Consider the following 19,299-nt stretch of genomic DNA (forward strand, 5'->3'; position numbering starts at 1 on the left):
AATGTACGTTTCAAGACAAGAAACCCACCAGCGGCAAAGAGGCTTACTCGGTTTATAGGGGCACTTAAGTCTATTTAACACTGTCCAGCACTCCATTGCAATATGGGGACCTCCCTTCATTTGCTACGAGACTAAGATTTTGGCAATTCTGGCTTGTAACTATGAGTAGGTACCAAGTACTTGAGCTAACTGAGTGCTGAGTGCATCAGGGACTCTAGGTGTCAGACTTTTGTGACCCATACTGTAAAGTGCTGGCAGTCAATGCATGAATCTGGCTACTTCAGGGGAGATTTTAGGCGGCATGGTAGCACAATGGTTAGCACTGTTGCTTCACAGCGCCAGGGACCCGGGTTCGATTCCGGGCTTGGGTCACAGTCTGTGCGGAGTCTGCATGTTCTGCCCGTGTCTGCGTGGGTTTCCTCCGGGTGCTCCAGTTTCCTCCCACAAGCCCTGAAAGACATGTTGTTAGGTGGGTTGGACATTCTAAATTCTCCCTCAGTGTCCCCGAACAGGCGCCGGAGTGTTGCGACTAGGGGATTTTCACAGTAACTTCATTGTAATGTTAATGTAAACCTACTTGCGACATTAATTAAGATTATTATTATATTCATTATATAGAAAGGGGACAGAGGAGGTGTATGACAATGTTAGGAGGGATGAGTGACTTCAGTTATGAGGAGAGGCAAAAAAGGTGAAGTGGTGTCCAAGTAAAGGGTTTTAAAATGATGAGCGGTTCTGATAGAGTAGATAGAGAAAAATTATTCCTTCTCACAATGGGTCAATAACCGGAAGTCATAGATTTAAAATAATTGAAGGAGGATCTAGGATCAAATTCGAGCAGAGTCGTTAGTTAACACAGCCTGCCACAGTGATTCCCGGGCTGAGATGCCGAACGTCCTTTGAGGAGAGAGCCCTTGAGCTGGCAGGCGAGGAGCAGGACCGCACCTGTGCAAAAGGTGAGGTAGGGCAGATAAAAGTGAAAACATCAACACATGCAGCCACAGTGCAACCCTCACGGGAGTTCATTTTCGCCCATTAGTCTGCCTGGGGATATACCTAACCATAATGGGAGGGTGAAGAAGAGCAAGAAACTATAGGCACCTAGTGGGCATGGGTGAATCTCAACACCAGTATAGATAAGTCACATTTATAATATCGCTCTTGTCTTCAACATCACTTTATTAACCCCTACAAATCCTCCACGCTGTCATTTCAGGGCTCCCTGTTCTGCAAACCCCTGCGTGCACACAACGCTTCATCCCTGTGCAGTGTTAGAATGGCAGCGCTATATCTCTCTCACCTCCCACACTGACAACGCAGCAAAGCTGTGTCACTGCAGGCACAGCCCCCCCCCCCCCCCTCCACCACCTCCAGCCCCTGCACCCCCCCCCCACTTCCCCAACCCCCAACCCCGCCATCCATGGAAGGTTAAGGCCTCCCCCACCAACATCAGCGCTCATGCCTCTCGTGTCTGCCAATTTTCTCCAGTGATGAGGATGCCAAAGGCTGAAAACGTGTTGCGAGCTTGTCCATCTCGTACCTAGGTGGAGAAAAACATCAGGACCCCTGATGTCTGAATTCAATATGCATTTCAAGCAATGGTGCAATTCGGAGAGGAGCCAGGAAATTAATCTCTGGAAATTGGATCTGGTGTAGACACTCCCACATGTTTCTTTCCGGAGCTGGCGTGTCATACATGTATAGGAGTTGAGTTAGATTGTCCAAGATTGCTTGCACAAAAGCAGGACCTGGCACTGTAATAGTGAATCTGCTCTTGTATTTTGTATGCATAATTCATCCCGGCAGGGGGAGAGGCCACGTTAGAGAAGTCGGTTCTCCCAGGAAGAGTGTAAATTTACTGCTTTTAGGGTTTGCTTTATTTTTAGGGGTTCTCAGTAGAGGCTTTGGCCTTTGGTGCTGGAAGCTCAACTGTGGTTCTTTACCCGCTGCTCGGGTCTTTGGTGCCTATTTAGGGAAACCTAAAGAACTTATGGCTACAAACAGCCACGGGTCCCTGAACCAGGGGGGGGGTGTAACACCTCTGGGGTGGAGGTGAAAGATAGTGAAGGAGGTGAACTAAGTATCCCCTTAAAATCTAACACAAATTGCTGGTAATTGAAGGGTAGACATTTAAGCTTTTCAGGCATAAGTAAAGTAACAACGAGGTAGCCTAGTGGCACAAGCCAGAAGAGTAAATTAGGGCAGTTAGTAACTGATTTAAGTCTGGTTCCTGAACCAGGACAGGCTGAGAGTATAAAAGCCGGCCTTAAAAGTGCCCATCTGCCTGGGACTTTGAGTTGAGGTAAGTGTAGGAGTATAGGGAAGTGGGGAAGGCACTAAGGCCGGAGAGCCGGGAAGGTTACAGTCGTCCTACAACATCGAATGAACACACCCGTGTAATATCACAGATAAATATTTGGTAGGTGAGTATTTCTCTCTTCTACCCTTTTGGACTTGCTTTGGGATTGAAGGCTAAGTACACAAAGGTTATTTGGACAACACTAAAGATCAGTGGTCAAATTGAAAATGTAATTAAATAAATTAGCTCACAAGGCTAAATCGCTGGCTTTTAAAGCAGACCAAGCAGGCCAGCAGCACGGTTCAATTCCTGTACCAGCCTCCCCGGACAGGCGCCGGAATGTGGCGACTAGGGGCTTTTCACAGTAACTTCATTGAAGCCTACTCGTGACAATAAGCGATTTTCATTTCATTTCATAAAATAAGGATGCAGGGCTATGTGATTGTTGTTGCTGCTGCATGTGGGAGATGGTGGATCCCATTGCGGTTCATAGCGACCACATCTGTAGCAAATGTTGGTTTCTTGAGGCACCTTGGCTCAGAGTTATTGGGGTCCAAGCTTCAAAAATGCATGTGCTTAGATTTTTGTATCTCCTGCCCGATAGGAGTCGGATGAGAGAATAACCTGGGTGGGAGGGGTCTTTGATTAAGCTGCCCGCTTTCCCAAGGCAGAGGGAGTTGTAGACAGTCAATGGATGAGAGGCGGGTTCGTGTGATGGACTGGGCTTGTGTTCACGACTCTGTGTAGGTTCTTCGGGGATCAGGGGTTATGGGGAGAAGGCAAGAGAATGAGGATGAAAAAAAATATCAGCCATGATGGAATGGCAGAGCAGCTCCAGGGTCCCAGGTTCGATTCCCGGCTTGGGTTACTGCCTGTGTGGAGTCTGCACGTTCTCCCCGTGTGTGTGGGTTTCCTCCGGGTGCTCCGGTTTCCTCCCACAAGTCCAAAAATGTGCGGGTTAGGTGGATTAGCCATGCTAAATTGCCCTTAGTGTCCAAAAAGGTTAATTGGGGTGACTGGGTTAAGGGGAAGGGGTGGTGGAGTAGGTGTGATTGAGTGGGGTGCTCTTTCCAAGGGTTGGTGCAGACTCGATGGGCCGAATGGCCTCCTTCTGCACTGTAAATTCTGTGATAGGACCAAAACATATGAACGTGATTCGTGGCCCCCACCCCCACCCTCCGCAACGTTCACACAGATCTTCTAGCCACTCAAAGAGCCGGCTCATCCACGTCCTTGTGAGCTGTGCTCTATACACCACCTTCAGCTGTATTAGCCCAACCTCGCACACGAGGTGGAGGCACTCACTCTCCGGAGCACCTCACACCAGCACCCCTCCTCTATACCCTCTCCCAACTCTTCCTCCCTTTTTGCTTTGATCCCTTCCAGTGGTGCCTTCTCCTCTTCCAAAATAGCTCCGTAAACCGCTGACGCTACCCCCTTCTCCAGTCCCCCTGACAACATGTAATGAATATTGTAAGTATTAACTAATTGTAAATGTAGTGAACAGCATAGAGTACGGGATCAAAATTATTTGTTTTCCACTTTGTGCCAACTTCGATCTGTCATTTTTAACGAGTAACGTGTATTTTGAAGGGAAAAAATCTTCAATCTCTGAAATTGGACCAAGCAAGGTGAGTCTGGGTTTGAATCATTAAGCAGCATGCAAAGAATAGTTTGATCAATCTCTGCATGAAGTGGAAACAAAATTCATGATAAGCTACGCCATTTCAATGGATCATTTTGCTTCAGTTGAACAAATGTACTTCTCTGCATCCTGTCCAACAGCCTAAAGTAGAAATGTTTCTATCCGTAGACGGCTGTCTTTCGCTGTCTGACTGTGCAGCATCTTCTTTGCAAGAACAACCTGCCTATTCAGTGTTTGGCATTTTTCTTTATTTATTGCTTGTTCACGGTCACAAATGGATAAAAAGCTTCCAACAGAATGTGTGAGGTATTCATCGATGATAGAGACCAACCATCCTGTCATGGTCTCTATCAATCTTTTCGTAAACGTCATCAAGCCGAGATGACCAACTTATTAACAATACAACTCAGACCCCCATTTCGTTCCTTGCTTTTAAAACACAATACTTAAAATTTTTCCAAATCCTTTTGATAGAAAAATGATCAAAAATTCTGAAATGTTGCCTGGGGGCAGGCCGGTGGAGGTGCAGAGCACAGGCTGGAGGCTGGCCCAAAAAAGGTTGGCTGATCGGCGAGGGGGGGGGGGGGGGGGGGGGCAATGAGCCCCCCAACTAGGCTGATCACATGGAATGTACGAGGGCTAAATGGGCCGGTCAAGAGAGCACGCGTGTTCACACATCTGAGGGGACTGAAGCGGACGTGGTAATGTTGCAGGAGACGCACCTTAGAGTAGCTGACCAGATTAGATTGAGGAAAGGCTGGGTCAGTCAGGTCTTCACTCGGGACTAGATTCAAAGACTAGAGGTGTCGCAATCCTAATCAATAAGCAGGTGGTGTTTGAGGCGCGTATAACAGTCTTGGATGTGGGAGGCCGGTACATGATGGTCAGTGGGAAACTGGAGGGGGTGCAGGTGGTATTAATAAATGTGTATGCGCCAAATTGGGATGATATGGAGTTTATAAAGAGAATGCTGGGGAAGATATCGGATCTGAACTTGCACATGTTGGTCATGGGAGGGAACTTTAACACAGTTATTGACCCTGGCTTAGACCAGTCAAGCTCAAAACAGGCAGGATGCCAGCAATGGCAAGGGAACTAAAAGGGTCATGGAACAGATGCGGGGCTTTACTGACTGGGGTGGTGGACACCGGGTACTTGGCGATCACACTGGGTTGACCTGTAGGTTAGTAAAGACAGTAACCAGCGCCCGCACTGGAAGCTAGATGTGGGACTTTCGGCTGATGAAGGGGTGTGCGAGCGGCTGAGGAAATGCATTCAGAACTACCTGTAGGTCAACGACACAGGGGAAATTTCAGCAGTGGTGGTCTGGGAAGCACTGAAGGCGGTGGTTAGAGGGGAGCTGATCTCAATACGGTCCCACAGGGAGAAGGTAGACAGGGCAGAGACGGACCGACTGGTAAAGGAGATACTACAGATCGATAGGAGATATGCGGCTACTCCAGAGGTTTTTAAAGGAACGGCGGAGGCTACAGGCGGAGTTCGGCTTGTTAGCCACAGGGAGGGCAGTGGCGCAGCTGAGAAAGGCGAGGCGGGGGTGATCTATAAGCATGGTGTGAAGGCCAGCAGAATGCTTGCACAGCAGCCTAGAAAGAGGGAGGCAGCCAGGGAGATGGGGAAAGTAAATGATGGCGATGTGGACCTGGTAGGAGATTCAACAGGGGTGAATAAGGCATTCAGGGATTTTTACAGTAGGCTGTATGGGTCGAACTCCCACCTGGGCCGGAGGGCATGAGGCACTTCTTAGGGGAACTAAATTTCCCAAAGGTGGATGGGGAGCTGGTAGATGGGCTGGGGGCCCTGATCGGGTTGGAAGAGATAGTGGAGGGTCTGAAGGCCATGCAGTCGGGTAACGTCCTGGGGACAGACATGTACCCAGTGGAGTTCTATAAAGAATTCTCTGGGATATTGGGACTGTTGTTGATGAGGATGTAAAGTGAGGCAAGGGAGAGAGGTCACAGGCCACAATTTCGCTGATCCTGAAGCGGGACAAGGACTCGGAGCTGTGTGGGTCCTGCAGGCCGCTATCCTTGTTGAATCCTTGTTGACGCCAAACTGCTGGCCAAAACTTTGTCCTCAAGGATTGAGGATTGTGTTCCGGATGTTATTGGGGAGGACCAGATGGGGTTTAAGGGTAGGCAGTTGATGGCCAATATAAGAAGGCTAGTAAACGTGATCATGATGCCCCCAGGAGGAGAAGTTTGGGTTGGCGAGGGGAAACAAATTCAAATATCTGCAGGTGTGGGATTTCCTACGTAGACAGGTGTCAACCTTCCCCCTCCTACCACCAAGGGGGATTCAGGACAGGGTAGTTTCCAGAGGGTGGGTAGGAGAGGGGAGTGTTTCTGACATTTACAAGCAACAGAGGAGATGCAGACCGGGGAGCTGAAGAGCAAGTGGGAGGAGATAGAGGATGGTCTATGGGCGGCCGCGTTGAGTAGAGTCAACGTGTCCACAACATGTGCCAGGCTCAACCTGATACAATTTAAGGTCGTTCATCGGGCTCACATGACAGCGGCCCGGAAGAGCAGATTCTTTGGGGTGGAAGACAGGTGTGCGAAGTGTGCGGGAGGACCAGTGAGCCATGTCCACCTGTTTTGGACATGTCCTAAGCTCAGGGGATTTTGGCAGGGGTTTACAGATGTCATGTCCATGGTGTTAAAAGCAAGGGTGGCACCAAGTCCAAAGGTGCCGATTTCCGGGGTGTCGGAAGATCCCAGAATCCAGGAGGAGAAAGAGGCAGACATTCTGGCCTTTGCTTCCCTGGTAGCCCGGAGACGGATATTATTAGCTTGGAGGGACTCAAAGGCCCCAAAGTCGGAGACCTGGCTATCGGACATGACTAGCTTTCTCTGTTTGGAGAAAATCAAGTTCACCATGAGAGGGTCAATGTTGGGGTTCACCCGGAGGTGGTAACTGAAGGGGGGGGGTTAGTTTATGTTAGAGTTGGGGGTTAATAAAGGTGGTACCTGTAAGAGAGGGAGATTGCTTTTGCACTGTTTATAGATTCATGTACATTGTTTATTTTGTTGTAATACCAAAAATACCTAAATAAAATGTTTATTTTTTTTTAAATTCTGAAATGTGACACCCAATTGAGCAAAAGGAAAGCACTGGTCCAGAAAATAAAACTCAATTGGATTCTCACAATGAAGAAATAAAGAAATAACTTTTGTATACCTTTCACACGCTTGTGTCAGTTTGAATTACTGTTGAAATGTAGTCTTTGTTGTTTTGTGGTCAACTGCAACAACCAACTTGTGCACAGCAAGATCCCACAGCGATGTATAAACCTCTGTTTTGGTGATGTTGGTCAACAGATGAAGGTCGATAACTATGTTAGGACGAATTCTTTGATCTTCAAAAAAGCATGATCAGATTTTACATCCGTTGACAGGCAGACCAGACATTCATTCAACATCTCGTCCATCACCTGACAGATAGCACATTTGACAGTGCAGATTTCACCCATTGCTGTAATTAAGTGTCAAATCCGATTCATATGCTGAAGGTTTGGCGTGTGATAAACATTATTAAAATGCTGTAATAAAATTCTTGCGCTAATTTAAAATAAGCAGAACCCATGAACATGCATACGAGTTAGGAGTGGGAGCAGGCCACTAGGCTCTTTGAGCGTACTCCGCCATTCATTAAGATCATGGCTATCTGACTGTAACCACGTGCCTACTCCTCACAACTCCCCTCCCCTTTGTTAATCAGGAATACATCTACTCTGCATTGAAAACAGTCAAAGATTCTGCCTTGGGATGGATTGGTAAAGGATTTGAGTCTTCTTGAGGTTGAGGCAGAGACCGATTTCTATGACATGCTTCTGCAAGGATATCAAGCATAGATTGGAGATTCTCTTCTGAGAGAGTGGAGATGGCGATGTCATCTGCATACAGACGTTCCACGAGCGATGTCAGTGTCATTTTCTCCTTAGATTTCAACCGGTTGAGGATGAAATGTTTTCTGTCCATCCTGTAGATGATGTCCACTCCACTGGGAAGCTTGTTCTTGACAAGGTGAAGGGTGGTGGCAATGAAGATGGAGAAATGGGTCGGGGGACAATGACCCACCCCTGCATGACTCCAGTCGTGACTGCAAAGATTTGTCTTACTTCCGTCAGTGAGGACGATTGCCGACATCTTGTCATGGAGGACTCAGAGGATGTTTACCAATTTCTTTGGACAGCCGGCTTTTGACAGAGTCTTCATAGCACTTCCTGATTGATTGAGTCAAAAGCCTTGGTCGATAGTAGAGGCTTTTGAGGACTCAATGGTTTGGGGGTCATATCATATCATCATAGAATCATAGACTTTACAGTGCAGAAGGAGGCCATTCATCCCATCGAGTCTGCACTGGCCCTTGGTAAGAGAACCCAAGTCAAGCACACACCTCCCCCCCCCCCCCCCCCCCCCCCTACCTCGTAACCCAATAACTCCACTTAACCTTTTTTGGACACTAGGGGCAATTTAGCGTGACCAATCCACCTAACCCGGACATCTTTGGACTGTGGGAGGAAACCAGAGCACCCGGAGGAAACCCAGGCAGACACAGGGAGAACATGCAGACTCCGCACAGACAGTTACCCGAGCCGGGAATTGAACCTGGGACCCAGGAGCTGTGAAGCAACTGTGCTACCATGCTGGCCTACAATGTGTCACTCCTGGAGACAATGATGCAGACATCCATTTCATTCCTTCTGAAGAAGTATAAAGAACTGTGGGAGTGCAGGTTGTATCGTCCAAACGCTTTAGTGAATGTAGACGCTTGGATCCTGACAGCTTCTCAGGTGTATTTCCTGAGCATTGTTGGAGAGGATCAAGTAGGGTTTGTGAAGGGTTGGTGGCTGTCCTCTAATATGCGGTGACTGTTAAATATGGTTTTGTCCCCGATTGGGGAGGAGGGATGCAGCAGGTCATTGTGTCGCTGGAGGCAGAAAAGGTCTTTGACGGGGAACTATTTGTATATGGTGTTGGAGTGATTTGGGATTGGGTTGGGCCCAGGTTTGTGTCATGTGTGAGACTGTTACCTAAGTCTTGTGTTTGCATTAATAGTATGAGTTTGCAGTATTTCCAGTTGCATAAGGGAACAAGGCAGAGATCCCCTCTCTTCTTTGCATTGGCAATTGAGCCTTTGGCCATCGCATTGAGGAATTTTAAGGGGTGGCAGGAGATAGTGAGGGGGGAGGTTTGGAGCCTAGGGTATCCCTGTATGCTGATGATTTGCTACTGTATGTCTCGGACCAAGTCCCTACAATGGGAAGCATAATAGTGCTGCTGAAGTGATTTTATCCATTCTCCGGGTATTCAATTAAACCGTTAAATTTTGAGAAGAGAATGTTTTCCGGTCACCCTGCCAGAGAAGGCAGTTAATCTGGGGGGTGTTGCCATTTTGTTTGATGGGCACGCATTTTAGGTACTTAGGGTGCAGGTAACGCACGATGAGCTCGGCTTCAGAAATTAAACTTTACGAGTCTGGTGGGTAGGGTTAAGGCTGACCAAAAGAGGTAGGATAACCTTCCTCGGAGCACCAGGAGGAAATCCATGCAGACAGGGGGGGAATGTGCAAACTCCACACAAACAGTCATTCCTGGCCAGAATCGAACCCGGGCCGCTGCAGCTGTGAGGCTGCAATGCTAACCACTGAGCCACCATGCAGTCCTTTCTCTTGTCAATGAGATCTTGGATAGTGTGGTCATTCTTGTCGAACCAGTCTTGGTGTTTTGTAGTCTTGTAACAAATGGTTTCTTCACAGCTTGAGATGATGGCTCCAGCCTTTTCCAGTTACCCTCCACTCCATTAGAGTGGACACTTTGGAGATTTTGGAGAAGACATTGTTGGAAGTTCACTAACATGCTTGGCTCTTGAAGTGGCTCGACATTCTGGTGGAGTCTGTTTGACACGGAGGAGTGGATGAGCCGGTGATCTGTTCAGCAGTCATCTGCACTGGTCATCGCTTCGGTGTTCTTACTTTTTAGATTGCTATTCTGATAGTGAGCAATAGAGGGCGCTAACTAGAAAGGTGACTTCTGCCAAAAGCTATGCAATAAATAACAGCTGTTCAATAACTAAATAAAAGTGTTGTCTTTCCAATGACAGTTGAGATGTTAAATAAAGGCCCGGCTTCTTAAATCTGTGTGCTTCTGGCATGGGAAGTTATTTCTTCTCATAAACCTAACAAAATGGTTCATGATTTTGATCACTAATACCAAACCGCCTCTAAACCTCTCTGCTCAAAGGAAAACAACCCCAGCTGCTCCAGTCACTCCACACAACTGAAATCACTCATCCCCAATAGCATTCTAGTAAAATAAAAACAGAACATGCTGGGAAAGCTCAGCAGGTCTGGCAGTATCAGTGGAGAGAGAAACAAAGTTAACGTTTCGAGTCCACATGATTCTTCTCTGGAGCTAAAAGCTCCACCCCCCCCCCCCCCCAACCCTCCCCCCCCCCCCCCCCCCCCGACCCTGAACAGTATGTAATCCATCATATTCCTCCCTCTCTTTAACTCAGAAGAAGTCATACAGACTCGAAATGTGTAACTCTGTTTCTCCCTCCACCGTTGCTGCCAGACCAGATGGGTTTTTCCAGCATCTTGTTTTTATTTCAGATTTCTAGCATCCGCAGTATTTTACTTTTACCATTCTAGTAAATCTCTTCTGCACATCTTTAAGCTCTTAATATGTTTCCTAAAATGTGCACCCTAGAATTGAACTTAAGGCTCCAACTGAGGTTAAACCAGTGTTGTATACTTTAGCAATAGCTTCCTTGTTTTGTGTTACATGTTTCTATTCTTAAAGTCAAAGATTCAGTTTTAACAGACTTCTCAACCTGTCCTGCCATCTCAATCATTTGTGTACATATACCCCAGGCCTCTTTGATCCTGCACCCCTTTAAAATTGCACAACTTAATTCATATTTCCCTCTCCTCATGTATGCTCAGTATCACATTCCAACACACCAACATTCTACTGCCTATATTCTACCCTATATTATGTTCCATTCTCTTATCACCACTGTCTTTGTCAAACCACACCCCTATGTATTTTTTAAAAATTCTCTACACATTGCTCTAAGACCTACCCCTCCCTTTCTCTGCTAATCTTTTTATTGGCCAAGTTTTTATTCGTCACCTCACTTATCTCCCCCAGTACTTAATGTTCATTCTTTTTTACACTTTTGTGTAAAATCCCTTGGGATTAAAGAGAGACTTATCCACACAGCCTTGATCACCCACATTTACATTCAATTTGTCTTTCCGTCCATGACATCTTTGTCAGTGCCCTCTGGTTCTCAATCCTTCAATCAATGGGAACAGTTTCTCTCTGCATGATTTTGAATAGGTCCGGTAAATCGCCTGTCAACCTTTTCTCCTCCAAAGAGCGACGTTCCAACTTCTCCAATTTTTTTATACGGAACTGATATTCCTCAGCCTTGGAACCATTTTTGTGAATCTTTTCAGCAGCTCCTCTAACTAGATACTACAGTCCAAAGATGTGCAGGTTAGATGGATTGGCCATGCCAAATTGGCCTTTAGCATACAAAGGTGTGTAGGTTACGGGGATAGGGTGGGCGAGTGTGCATAAGCAGGGTGCTCTTTCAGAGAGTTGGTACAAACTCAATGGGCCAATGGCCTTCTGCACTGTAGGGGTTCTATGACTACATATAACACATTTTCATATCTCTATATGTATGGGGAGGACATTGATTTATACGCTATTCACCCCCCGCTGAACCTCCCATTCTCTTTATAATGCAAGCATGGGCAGACATAAATGACACTTGGCATCGCTCCTTCGTGCAGTGTAATGAGCGTGAATGACTGAAGCGGAGAGCTAAAAAAAACAGGAGGTGATGCGCATGCGTCGCCGCCGGATGGCCTGCTGGGAGCTGTAGTTTCTCAGGCCACCTGCCGTCGGGGTGGCGTGGCTGTAGGGCACTACAATTCCCAGAAGGCCCGCGCACGGGCACCGTTATCTGTCAGCGTGGGTTTAAATTCAGATCGCGCTATTCTCATGTAAGGTGAAAGAGGGCGGCGGGGAGTGGAAGGAAAGGAGTTGACTGCAGCGGCGGCGGCAATGTATGCAGCGGGGGTGAGGGGAGCGGTTGACTGTGGGATCCGGCGCCGTGCCGCTCTGCGGCTGGGCTGGCGGCTGACGGACCGTGGAGCCGGGCCGGCCGGCGCCTGGGGCTCCGCCGCCAGCCTGATCACGGAGGGGGCGGCCTCGCTTCTCCGGGACAACGGCAGGAGTGGCGACAAGGTCCTGACCATCGGTAACATGAACCCGCAGGTCCGGGCTGTCGAGTACGCGGTGCGAGGACCCATCGTCATTAAAGCGGCGGAGATCGAGAAGGAGCTCCAACAGGTGGGTTTGCGGGACACTCTCCTGCCATATGGTTCAGTAGATAATGCCACGTCGCTGGGATCCATTCGGCCCATCCTCCCCCCGCTGTCTCTTTGGAAGAACGATCCACTTGTGAACCTGAAGCATTAACTCTGTTTCTCTCCGCACAGATGCAGTCAGACCTGCTGAGTTTATCCCGCACCTTCTGTTTTATTTAAGATTTCCGGCGTTTGCAGTATTTTGTTCCTGTCTATCCAATTCAGTCCCTGGCTCTTCCGCCACAGCACCACAAATTGTTCCCCCTTAAAAAAAAGTATTGTATATGCTGTTTCGTTTTCGGGAACATTCTCTCATTTATTTCAACAGACTTCATTTTATTCGCCGTGACTGTTGACGATAGTGCCTGGGGTGCAACCGAACTGCCATCCAGTGCCTGTAACGCGGTGAACTGGCCATCTCCAGCTGCTCCCTGGCAGCAGCTCCCGCATTGTTGCCACTATTTTCTAGGAACTTGTTACTTGCCTGGAACATGTCAGGAGATTAGACTGAGTCAGGATGGCCAGAAGACCTCAGTACCTCTGCCAGAGACTGGGCAACCATAGAATCCCTATCCCAGCGCAGAAGGAGGCCAGTCAGCCCATCGAATCTGCACCTGAAGTGCACTCCACCTTGACCCACTTCCCCATCCTATCCCTGGGCGGCACTGTTGCTTCATGGCACCAGGGTCCCAGGTTCAATTCCTGGCTTGGGTCACTGTGTGGAGTCTGCACATTCTCCCTGTGTGTGCCTGGGTTTCTTCCATGTCCTCCGGTTTCCTCCCACAAGTCCTGAAAGACGTGCTGTTCGGTGAATTGGGCATTCTGAATTCTCTCCTAGTGTACCCGAATAGGTGCCGGAGTGTGGCGGCTAGGGGATTTTCACAGTTACTTCATTGCGGTGTTAATGTAAGCCTACTTGAGGCGGCATGTGGTGTAGTGGTTAGCACTGGGACTGCGATACTGAATCCTGGCCCTGGGTCACTGTGTGGAGTTTCACTCCCACAACCCAGAGATGTGCTGGTTAGGTGGATTGGCCATGCTAAATTGTCCCTTACTTGAAAAAGAAAATAATTGGCTACTCTAAATTAAACAAAAATGTAAGCCTGCTTGTGACAATAAGAATTATTATTATTGCAGTGTAATGTAAGCCTACCTGTGACAATAATAAAGATTATTATTATAATCCCACCTAACCTGCATGTCTTTGGACACTAAGCAGAAATTTAGCATGGCAGATCCACCTCATTTGCACATCTTTGGTGTGTGGGAGGAAACTGGAGCACCTGGAGGAAACCCATGCAAATATTGGGAAAAGTCACCCAAATCTGGAATTGAACCTATGTTCCTGGTGCTGTGAGGCAGCAGTGCTAAACACTGTGCCCTCATGCTGTCCAATGCTGGCAGAAGAGTGCCAGGTGCGGGCCAGCATAGGCCAATTACGTTTTGATTCTTCTTTCATGATATATGGGTGTTGCTGGTATCCCTAATTGCCTTTGAACTGATTGGCTTGCTGAGGGAGTTAAATCAATCACATTTCTGTAGGTCTGGAGTCGCACATAGGTTAGACCAGGTTATGAAGGGTTGCTTTACTTTTCTAATTAATGTTAGTGAACCAGATGGGTTTTTACAACGATTGATAATTGTTGTCATGATTCCCATTACTGAGACAAGCTTTATAGTCCAGATTTATTAATTTAAATGACAGCAGTGCCATGGTGGGCTTTGAACCCATACATCCAGAGAATTAACCTGGGCCTCTGGATTGCTAGTCTAGTGATTGCCCTCTTTTGAGCAGCTCTCTGGCAGAAGACGGAAAGGCTCAATGGTCTTCTGGACCATGCATTGTGGACCTGGTAAAGAGTTAGTGAAGTGTTTCTAACTCTCTAACTTAAATACAGAGCACAAAAGAGATCCTCTGAAACCGCTACAGGATGTGAACAGAGAAGTGCTATTCTTGTGATGACTACAATTGTGGCTGTAGGCTGTTCAACATGCATCAGTGTATCAAGAAGTCTTTTTCAGAATGTTCAGATGAATGAAACTGTTGCTTTAATACATTGTCTTTCTACAGAGATCAGTGATCCTTTCCATTTTCACCTGACCACCCCACAACACCCCAGCAGCATTCAATTGATATCTCTATACAGATATTTTGTAAATGTATCCTTGGGACTTCAATACAGAAAAATTTACCAAAATAAGCCAGATTTATGGCTACAACATTTTAAACATTTTTAAAAATAAATTTAGAGTAACCAATTTTTTTTTTCAATTAAGGGGCAATTTAGTGTGGCCAATCCACCTACCCTGCACATATTTGGGTTGTGGGGGTGAAACCCATGCAAACATGGGGAGAATGTGCAAACTCCACACGGACAGTGACCCAGAGCCGGGATCGAACCTGGTACTTTAGCGCTGTGGGGCATCAGTGCTAACCACTGTGCCACCGTGCTGCCCTTGACTGCGACATTTTAACTTCTGCAAATCTATTCTAGGTTAATCATTCCTTTTGTGTTCATTGGTCTATCAGAACTATGAAAACATTTGTTTCACTAGTCCCATGATGTAACGCATTTGGCAGAATTCTTAACCTTGCCGCAATCTTGAGATATTCAGAGTTTGATAATCTTTTGTATTTTGGAGATTTGCAACAAGCCTTCTCATCCAATCTTATCTTAGACTTTGATATGAGTGGTATGTGGAATGACTTGGTGCCACAATGAGAGAAAAGAAATGTGGGACAGATCTAGCCAGCGGTGGTAGATATGGTTCTATGCAGCCATAGCTTGATGTTCCAAAGGTTGTTGCCTGCCTAGTACCATGGTAAAGGACATTTCTCCATGCCTGGAGACGAAGTGAAATGGAAGACAGCGGATCCAATTTTGTGATCCAACAAGATCGATTGGATTTTTCAAAAAAATCATACATTTTTTCCAATTAAGAGTCAATTTAGCATAGCAAATCCACCTAGCTTGCACATTTTTGGGTTGTGGGGGTGAAACCCATGCAAACGCAGGAAGAATAAATGCTTCACAGCTCCAGGGTCCCAGGTTCGATTCCCGGCTGGGTCACTGTCTGTGCGGAGTCTGCACGTCCTCCCCGTGTGTGCGTGGGTTTCCTCCGGGTACTCCGGTTTCCTCCCACAGTCCAAAGATGTGCGGGTTAGGTGGATTGGCCATGCTAAATGGCCCGTAGTGTCCTAAAAAGTAAGGTTAAGGGGGGGGGGGGGGTTGTTGGGTTACGGGTATAGGGTGGATACGTGGGTTTGAGTAGGGTGATCATGGCTCGGCACAACATCGAGGGCCTGTTCTGTGCTGTACTGTTCTATCTATCTATAATGTGCAAACTCCACACGGACAGTGACCCAGAGCCGGGATCAAACCTGGATCCTCGATGCCATGAGGCAGCAGTGCTAACCACTGCGCCACGTGCTGCCCTACAAGATAGATACAATTAGGAATGGGTTTCTGTTGCAAGAACTTGAGGAGCTGGGAGTGAAATTAAATTGTGTACCCATGCAGGTAATAAGCTCTAAATTGTTACCTCCGCCACAGGCAAATTGGTGTAGGAACAAATATGATCAGGTTAAATGCACGCCTCTGAGCTGTGGGGAATGCAGGGGTTTCAATTCTTAGGGCTCTAGTCCTGGGGAACGAGGGAGCTTTTAGTGTATGACAGGCTTCATTTTAAAATCAGCTGAGATCAGTGTTTTGGTGAATTGAATAACTAGGACACTAGATTTGGGAAGATTCAGGATGGGGTAAATTCAAAACCAATAAAGAGAGTACTGATTGGTCAAAGTTAGAAGTGTCGGGGGCAGCACGGTGGCGCAGTGGGTTAGCACTGCGGCCTCACGGCGCTGAGGTCCCAGGTTCGATCCCGGCTCTGGGTCACTGTCTGTGTGGAGTTTGCACATTCTCCCCGTGTTTGCGTGGGTTCGCCCCCACAACCCAAAAACGTGCCAGCTAGGTGGATTGGCCACTCTAAATTGCCCCTTAATTGGAAAAATGATTGGGTACACTAAAATTAAAAAAAAAAGTTAGAAGTGTCTAGAGGGGACAGAGTTTAGTGAAGATATTGGTGCCTTAGTGAGTAGGGTGGCATCAGGAAAAAATAGAAAACGCTAAAGACACTATATTTAAATCTGGAAAGTATTCAGAGCAAAATAGTTGAATTAACAGTATAGTTGAAATTATTGGGTTTGATCTGATAGACATTGCAGACACTTGGCTGTAGAATGACCAAGGTTTCAAATTAAATATTCCAGGATGTTTAACCTTCAGAAGTGATTGGCGAAATGGAAGAGGAGGTGTTGACCTGATATTGAGGGATGGGATAAAGACAATAAAGAGAAAGGATCTTAGCTGACAAAAGCAAGACGTAAAATTTGTTTGTGTGGAGCTAAGCGACAACAAGGGGCATAAAACAAATGGTGAGAGTTGTTCTGGGCTCTGTAACAGTCGTTGTAGGGCCCTAACAGTATAACACAGGTAATTGGATGTACATGTAATGATCTTTTATAGTGCCACAAGTAGGCTTACATTAACACTGCAATGAAGTGAAAATCTTCTAGTCGCCACACTATCGTGCCTGTTCAGGTACACTGAGGGAGAATTTAGAATGTCCAATTCACCTAACAAGCACATCTTTTGGGACTTTGAGAGAGGAAACCGGAGCACACGGAGGAAACCACGTAGACACGGGGAGAATGTGCAGACTCACAGACAGTGGCCCAAGCCGGGAATTGAACCCGGGTCCCTAGCGCTGTGAAGCAACAGTGCTAATCACTGTGCTACCGTGTGGTCCACAAAGGGCATGTACAAGACATGTAAAAAGCAGGATGCAATAAGCATGGGAGACTTTAGTCTCCAAATAGACTGGGCAAATCAAATTTGCAGTAATGGCATAGAGAATGAGTATGGAATGCATTCAAGTAGTTTTCAAAGAACTGACTCAGGAACAGGCTATTTTTGGTCTAGTGCTGTGGCCTCAAAAATGTTAATTAATGACCTTTGTTGTAAAGAAGTCTGGGGGGAAAAAGTTAATATGATGTATAGAGCGATTTTAGTTTAAATCCAAAATTAGAGTTATGAATAAAGCAAACTAGGTAGATGTGAGGGGAGTTGGCTGAGGCAGATTAGGGAACTAGATTAAAATATATAGTGGTATTAGGTGGGGAGAGTGAAAGCTGATCTGGCAAGGTGGGATGGTCTCCGTCTGTCACTGGCGGGTCAGGTACAGGCGGTTAAAATGAACGTGTTGCCGCAATTTCTGTTTATTTTTCAATACCTGCCGATTTTTCCTGTCAAAGGCTTTTTTCAGAGAGATTGAGGGAAGGATTACTTCGTTCATATGGGGAGGGAAGGTGGCCAGAGTTAGAAAGCTGCTGCTACAGCGGGGAAGGCAGGCAGGGGGTTTGGGTCTTCCGAACCTGATGTATTACTACTGGGCAGCGAATGTGGAGAAAGTACGGAGCTGGGGAAGAGGGGTTGATTCCCAGTGGGTCAGAATGGAGGAGAGTTTGTGCAGGGGGTCGGGATTGAAAGCACTAGCAACAGCGCCGCTCCTGATAGCCCCCGGGAAATACTCAGTCTGGTAATAATGGCTTCATTTAGAATTTGGAGGCAGTTTCGCCAACACTTCAGGTTGGGGGCAGGGTCAAGGGAAATGCCGATTCGGGGGAACCACAGATTTGAGCCAGGGAGGTGGGATGGAAATGTGAGGAGAAGGGGATTAAGACACTAAAAGATTTGTTTCTTAGGGATCGGTTTGCAGGATTGAAGGAGCTGGAAGCAAAGTATGGCTGGAGCAGGGGGAAATGTTTAGATACATGCAGGTTTTAGACTTTGCCAGAAAGGAGTTACAGAGCTTCCCGGTGGACCTGGCCTCCACATTGCTGGAGGAGGTGCTGATGACAAGGGGAGTGGAGAAGGGGGTAGTGTCAGCTGTTTACGGAGCTATTTTGGAAGAGGAGAAGGCACCACTGGAAGAGATCACTGAAAGCAAAGCGGGAGAAAGAGTTTTTTTTAAATTTAGAGTACCCAATTCATTTTTTTTCATAGTAAGAGGCAATTTAACCTGGCCAATCCACCTGTCCTGCACATCTTTGGGTTGTGGGGGCGAAACTCACGCACGGAATGGGGAGAATGTGTAAACTCCACACAGATAGTGACCCAGATTAAACCTGGGACCTCGGTGCCGTGAGGCAGCAGTGCTATCCACTGCGCCACCGTGCTGCCCTTGGGAGAAAGAGTTGGGAGAGGATATGGAGGAGGGGTTCTGGTGTGAGGTGCTCCGGAGAGTGAATGCCTCCACTTCGTGCGTGAGGTTGGAGCTGATAGATCTGAAGGTGGTATACAGAGCACACCTCACAAGGGCGAGGATGAGCCGATTCTTTGAAGGAGTAGAAGATGTGTGTGAACGTTGTGGGGGGCCCCCGCTAATCACATTCATATGTTTTGGTCCTATCCAAAGCTAGAGGATTACTGGAAGGAGGTTTTTAGGGTAATTTCTAAAGTGGTGCTCGTGAAACTGGACCCGGCCCCCCGGGAGGCCATATTCGGCGTGTCAGACCAGCCAGGGTTGGAAACCGGTGCGGAGGCAGATGTTGTAGCCTTCGCCTCGTTGATCACCTGAAGGCGGATCCTGATAGGTTGGACAGCAACATCACCACCCTGTGCCCTGGCGTGGCGGGGGGACTTGTTGGAATTCTTGACTCTTGAGAAGGTTAAGTTTGAACTGAAGGGAAGGATGGTGGGGTTCTACAATTCATGGGCATTATTCATTATGCACTTTCAAGAACTGGATAACATCGAACATTAGTTGGGGCATGTGGGTGGGAGGGTTGGGGGGAAGGGGGAAGGGGGCTGTGTGTGTTAATGGTGACTATGGGTGATCCCTTAATCCTTTTTGTCATTTGTTTGTGTGAACGTGCCCGCTAATGTTTGGG

General features: G+C 47.2%; 1 protein-coding gene across 2 annotated transcripts in view; it reads left to right on the plus strand.

The window, feature by feature from the left end:
* Positions 1-11,949: 11,949 nt before the first annotated feature.
* gpt2 (glutamic pyruvate transaminase (alanine aminotransferase) 2) overlaps positions 11,950-19,299 on the plus strand; it is a 93,003-nt gene continuing 85,653 nt past the window's right edge. Inside the window, exon 1 of one of the 2 annotated variants that reach the window (XM_038806643.1) lies at positions 11,950-12,333. In XM_038806643.1, the coding sequence (XP_038662571.1) occupies positions 12,046-12,333 (288 nt within the window). In that variant the 5' untranslated portion in view covers positions 11,950-12,045. The remainder of the gene's footprint in view (positions 12,334-19,299) is intronic. The other variant, XM_038806644.1, reaches the window with a different exon arrangement.

Source organism: Scyliorhinus canicula, chromosome 9 (genome assembly GCF_902713615.1).
Source record: "Scyliorhinus canicula chromosome 9, sScyCan1.1, whole genome shotgun sequence".
In the NCBI taxonomy this organism is placed as follows: Eukaryota; Metazoa; Chordata; class Chondrichthyes; order Carcharhiniformes; family Scyliorhinidae; genus Scyliorhinus; species Scyliorhinus canicula.